General features: G+C 37.0%; 1 protein-coding gene across 1 annotated transcript; it reads right to left on the reverse strand.

The window, feature by feature from the left end:
* Nucleotides 1–245: 245 nt before the first annotated feature.
* LOC109031012 (uncharacterized) lies at nt 246–4633 on the reverse strand. The gene is made up of 3 exons (XM_019042278.2): nt 4302–4633; nt 1951–3117; nt 246–711 (listed from the first exon to the last, which is right to left on the reverse strand). The coding sequence occupies exons 1-2, from the start codon at nt 4311–4313 to the stop codon at nt 1999–2001; spliced, it is 1131 nt and encodes a 376-aa protein (XP_018897823.2). The 5' UTR covers nt 4314–4633; the 3' UTR covers nt 246–711; nt 1951–1998.
* Between the last annotated feature and the right edge of the window lie 1596 nt (nt 4634–6229).

Genomic DNA, 6229 nt, shown 5'->3' on the forward strand with positions numbered 1-6229 from the left:
CTAAAATTTGTGTTCCAAATTGTAAAATGCCGTCCAATTATTGAAAGTTACAGTCAAAACTAAGCCAAATGAATTTTCAAAGGAACAAAACATTATTAAAATTAAAAGTTGAGTAGTGAAAGTGAAATGCACTGATGGAAAATAGTAGTTCTTTATAAGATTAAGTTTCAATTGTCTCTGAATCTAAACAGGATCAACTAGGGAAAAAATTGCTTGAGATAGAGGTTAGAAAATAAGAAACAATGTTTTAATAAAACATAATTTTAATAGTTTTAATAACGTCGGAAATTTTCAACCACGAAAGAATTTCAATCAAATTTGCACTTACAAAGTTGCTGAATTCAAAGTATAAGATTAGTGGAATACTTAAACAAGCATTTTTAAATCCCGGGATTGTCAATTGAAATAAAACCTAACTTATAATTATAGATCACAGAATTTGAAGTTTCCCTCTTGCCCTTTTAATGCTCAAAATATTTCACAGCCTTCCAGGCAGTCATTTCAACTGATATTGACAGCGCTACGATACCGAGAAATGGATCCTCTGCGAATTATAATTCAACGTTCATCACCATCTGGAGCTTGTGGTGATCAGCGAGGAAGAGGCTTAGAGCTTTTTTCCTTGATTGCAATTCTCAAAAGTAGATATGGGCTTAATTTCATTGTTGCGTGGTCTTGCATTTTTCATTGCGTGACTTTTGCTCCTTTATTCTGTTGAGAAAGAATTGAAAATTGCTTGTCAATAAAACACTTAACAGTATTGATTGTAGGATTTGAATTTTCCAAAAAGAAAAAAAGAAAAAATTGGCAAACCGCTAAAATTAAAATACCTTACACTGGAAAAAAAACCACATCGGATCTAGAGTCCAGACTCTTGAAAACATTGACAAGAAAAAATACTCTTGATTCAATCAGATTTTTGCTTAAATCAAAAGGAAATCCGCTCAAATTAAGAGGCTTGGTTCTTGATTTAAGCAAAAATCCTATTGAATCAAGAGTATTTTTTCTTGTCGATGTTTTTAAGCGTCTGGACTCTAGGTCCAATGTGTTTTTTTTCCAGTGTAATTAAGAAGGATTCCTTGCATAGAATGAATGCAAAACAAATTATGAACAAAAATTTATATCGATATTTCTTTGAATTTCGTGAAAATCGTAATATATTGATACAAAACTCGAATTCTGGTTGCAGCTTTCGGATAAAATGTATTTACAGAGTTGCCATGACTTCTGAGCTTTGATGTTGATTTCAGGTAAGGTCAGGCATACTACCATGTTTCTTACGAAATATTACATAGATAGGTACAGTGCTTTTGATCACCAATCCCACTTTTTCAAGATATACATTAATAGAAATTTCGAAAAGAATACTACAAAATCGCAACGCGAGGTACGTGTTTGATGACATTTACCATGTGTTAGAAGCATTAAACTGCAGTTGAATCGGTTTCTGTTAGACGGGCGTAAGCCCAAAAACTCATGAGCCGTAGCTTCCTGTGTGATCAACGGAAACCAGGGCTCATGAGTCCTTGGACTTACGCCCGTAAATACAAACCGATTTAATTTAAATTACTGATGAACAGGAGAGCATGGCTGAATTAAGCAATGCAGGTTAGCAGTAAATGCATTGATTTTAAAAGTAATGTTTGTATAATTTCATGTCATTTCACGATGAAGATTTTATTAGTGAGATGTTTATGGTTTTATGACTCATTCTAGGAAATTCTTTGTGCAATTATTCAAGCTCACCTGTACATTGGTAATTTTATTGACGTTCCTTTTTTCGGATCTTCATTTTCGGTTTTTATGCAAGTTTTTGGATTTTTTGGTTTTCGGTTTTTAGCAATCACAAAGGGAACACTACTCTGTAAAGGGTATGAAAGGCTAACATAAAAAAATAATATTTTTATGTAGAGTAATAAAGAATGATAAATAAAGTAGTTATTCAATTACCTCTTGTGAAATATTCACTAGTTGAGGAAGAGAATAATCATCATGGTCTTATCGTGGGGTATTCATGTTTTTCAGATCTGCGTGCCTTCTGCCCTGACTCGATTCCATCGACATCGGACCAGAACTTCCCATTCCCATCATTCCCATATTGCTTCCAGCGAGTGCAGGCATAGATTTCTCCATCATCATTCTTCCCATCGGCATGGTGGACGCTTGCTTTTCCATCATCATTTTTTCGAGAGACATACCCTCCATGTTTTTGTTGCCATCCATCATCATTGACATATCCTTCTCCATCGACATATCCTGCATAGACTTGCCCATCATCATTGACATGTCCTTCTCCATGGGCATCTGTGACATAGATTTGTCCATCAGCTTAAGCACATCCTGCTGCATTGACATCTGTGGCATAGACTTGCCCATCATCATTGACATGTCCATCTCCATGGGCATTTCGGACATAGATTTCTCCATCATCATTGGCATACCCTTCTCCATAGACATCTGTGGCATAGACATCTGTGGCATAGACTTGCCCATCATCATAGACATGTCTTTCTCCATGGGCATTTCGGACATAGACTTGTCCATCATCATTGGCATACCCTTCTCCATCGACATTTGTGGCATAGACTTGCCCATCATCATAGACATGTCTTTCTCCATGGGCATTTCGGACATAGACTTGTCCATCATCGTTGGCATACCTTTCTCCATTGACATCTGTGGCATGGACTTACTCATCATCATGGGCATACCCTTCTCCATGGACATCATTGGCATTCCAGACATAGATTTGTCCATCATCATAGACTTATCCATCATAATTTTTCCCGACATCCAGGTCATGGGCATTGATTTCATGATGGCGGGGGCAGGCATTGCGATTGATGATGACATCATTGTGGTAACTGAAGGAAGGTAGCTGTACGTTGTTGTGTAAGGCATCACCGAGCTGAGAGGTGTCATCGAGGGTAGCAACATGGTTGGCATGGCAGGCATTGAGGTCATTGCAGGCATGGCAGGCATCATCATCATTGAGCGAGTTATCACTGGTGTGGGGCTCAGGAGCATGGGTGCAGCGAGTGGAAGAATGTTTTTCTTCGTCCGGCTGGCTTCTTCAGCAGCCATTACGGACGAAGAGAATAGTAAAACTAAAGGAACCTGTAACAGACAACGCGCATTTTTTTTAAGAGGCTTCTTCTTCTTTCAACTTAAAAATGAAAAAAAAAGCCACTCAAATATCTTGCAATGATGTTTTTATCATACTAATAATAATATAAAAAAAATTAAAATTTACAGTATATCTTCTACTAATAGTCTCGGCAATGCATGCGATGATATATAGGTTGAACGGAAATGCCCCACCAATTCTCTTTACGAGTACTTTTAAACGGATAAAGTAAGAAAGAGGAACATTTTTCAATGTTCCTTTCTGATGGGGAGACTAGATAGGAAAGATAGGAAAAACTACTTTAAGGGACTATGGGGGTGTCAAAAATTAAATTCAATCGGGGCACTTTTGAAGGGAGACACAATTTTCGAAAAACCTCGGTGAGATGGCACATCGTTAGACGGCGGTAACAAAGAAATTCATATTAGCAGAAACTAGGGATCTCTATCATGATCACCAATTCAAAATGGCGCCTCTCTGAAAATGGAAATCAAAGATTTTTGACTGGCCGGAATTTTGAAGTGGTAATGGCTAGAGACTTGAATTTTTCGTTAAATATGTTATTGTTTTATACCTCCGTTAATGGTGTAACACAAAGAAGGGGACTACTATTTGAAAAAAAGTTGAAGGCTACCGGGTCCCCTTGAAAGGGCTCAAAATTATTAATTCTCACAAAATTTAGTATTTTTTAAAATATGTAAGAGTATTGCCGAAATTTTAATCCTCCATTTTAAACCGTTTCAAATCTAAGGGAAGAGGATGGGGTGCACTTATTGTAGACCTTTACAATGGTGTAGCCAGAATTTTTTCATCCCACAAAACTTCCCCAGAATAAAATATTATTTCCAGAATCTTGATCTCAATTCTTTAATTAATTTTAGTTCCATGACTTTTTTTTCTTTTGTACAAGATAGTTTTTCTCACGTTGGACCTTTCACTATATTTTATACTTAATGAAATTTATCTGAAACAAATTAGAATGGAGAGGTTTTAGATATTTTATAGCAACCCACCAACAGGGAGCAGAAATGGACTACAGTAATACAAAATTGAACAAATTTTGAAAATTTAGACGAAAATTTCACGAGAAAAAGAAACATTGACAGCCTATTCGGAGGGTTCAAAAATAAATAAAAAAGTGTCTATGTATATTTTAATGGAGAAGATAACTTACCAAAAGTTTCATTTTTGTGAGATAACGAACTAAATAAGAGAAGAAAAATAATCAGTACTAGAGGTGATAGCTTAAACTCCTACGAACACAATCTTATTAACACTAAAAGAATGATTAGACTAATTCGATCGAATTTGACCTTATCCGTATTTATATAGGTGGTGGAACTGTTTAATCGATTGCATCAGATTAAATTCAAAAGGAGGGGAAGGATTAGGAAAATGTAATAGTCAACCAAAATAATTCAAAGGGTGTGTTCATAGTCGCGTTAAAAAAGCAGTAAAAACAAGTGAGGGGTAAAGTGAAAACGGAGAGGGAAAAGTAATTTTTTTAAGTTAAATTAAACGAGAATCCACGTGAAGGAGCGTCAATATATTGTTTTAACGGTGATTTTCCTTTGTCCTTTTCCTCTTCACACCGCACAAGCAAACGAGCAGTGAAGGGGTTTATTTTCGTTAAATTCATAAGCAAAAAGGAAAATTAAGAAGATCGAGAGAAGGGAAAAGAGAAAGAGGTATCATTGATGAGGGGCGATGCGTTGACAAAGTATTTTTCGTAGAGGGAAAAAGAAAAGCCGAAAATTCTCGACGTGCGGAAAGCGATTCAGCAAATAAGTGGAGGACGCTATTATGCAAAAGACGTCCTCTATGTTTCCACTTGAGCTTAAAATAACCAAGTAATAATTGATCATTGCGGTTCAAGTGAATGCAAATGCAGATAAACCGTTTTTGCGTCCGGCGCTGAACTGGCTGATGCAAGATATGTAGCGAGAAAAACATCCAGAACTTTTTTGCAAGCCGATGATGGATTTTTAGTCGGAGCACAGTTGCACCGACATAGTCCTGATACACGTGTAATGTGCGTGATGTTACACAAGAAGTTTTTGTTTTCCAGCCCAGTCCAGGGTCCACATTTCAGAATGCATGTGAATTACTTACTTTCATTTGGATGGTTGAATTAGGTGCGGTGAGGGATTTTGAGAAAAAACGAATTCCGGTTCTGAATTCAGTGGGTTATTAGAGAATGGATCTATTACACACGAGAGATCCGGTTAAAACAGTACATTTTAATGCAGGTAAGATCGCACGAAAATGAAGTTAAGCAAATCAGAAATTTTTAAAATCCTTTGCCGCATAACTTGCGCAGTCCGCATTGTATTTTTCCAAAATCTCGTCCGAGGGCAGTTTTGCTTGGTTTCTGGTCTGAGGTTATCAGTTTTACCCGGAGAAGAGACCTAACCGGAAAAAAAACCTAGACTAAGTAAGAAAGCACTTTCACGGAATGTTTCTCGTTTATGATTTCAATCGTTTGAAACATTTGCTTGTTCCTTACCCCTTTTTTTGGCAACAGAAGATGCTTCAAATTAATTGGAATCATTTGTGAAAAGTATTTTTTGAGAGTGTTCGTTTATTTTGAATAGGTATTTTTCCGTCTCTCTCTGGGCAAACCTAATTGCCAAAGCCTGCCAAACGGTACCTGCGGACTCGAAAAATTTGAAAAAGCGCAAAGCTGACTGCTCAAATGGACCACTAGACAAGGTACGAATTTAAGGATTCTGATACATGTTTCTAAACCAGAATTTCACGTAGAGCACGATTCGCGCTACGAAAATTACTGAAACCAACTCCTAACGAAGATATTAACGTTTTTATTTCACATTGGTTACGAGGAATTTGAACTGCCCGCTCACAAGAAACTCAAAGCTCTACGTGAGTCAAATCGCCCACTACAACGGTTTCAGCAAGCTCCTTAATCGAGCAATGTTCATTTCCCACCATGTGTTGTTCAAACTATTAGCAATTTGCTATAACTGAGCCAAAGCGTCAAGATTGAGGTTGCTAGATTTTTATATCGCAGAGACTGTCATGATAACGTTTAGCGCGGGATGTGAATCACGTAGAGCATTGAGTTTTCATGAGCGGGTGGTT

The sequence above is a fragment of the Bemisia tabaci genome, chromosome 3 (assembly GCF_918797505.1).
Source record: "Bemisia tabaci chromosome 3, PGI_BMITA_v3".
NCBI lineage: Eukaryota > Metazoa > Arthropoda > Insecta > Hemiptera > Aleyrodidae > Bemisia > Bemisia tabaci.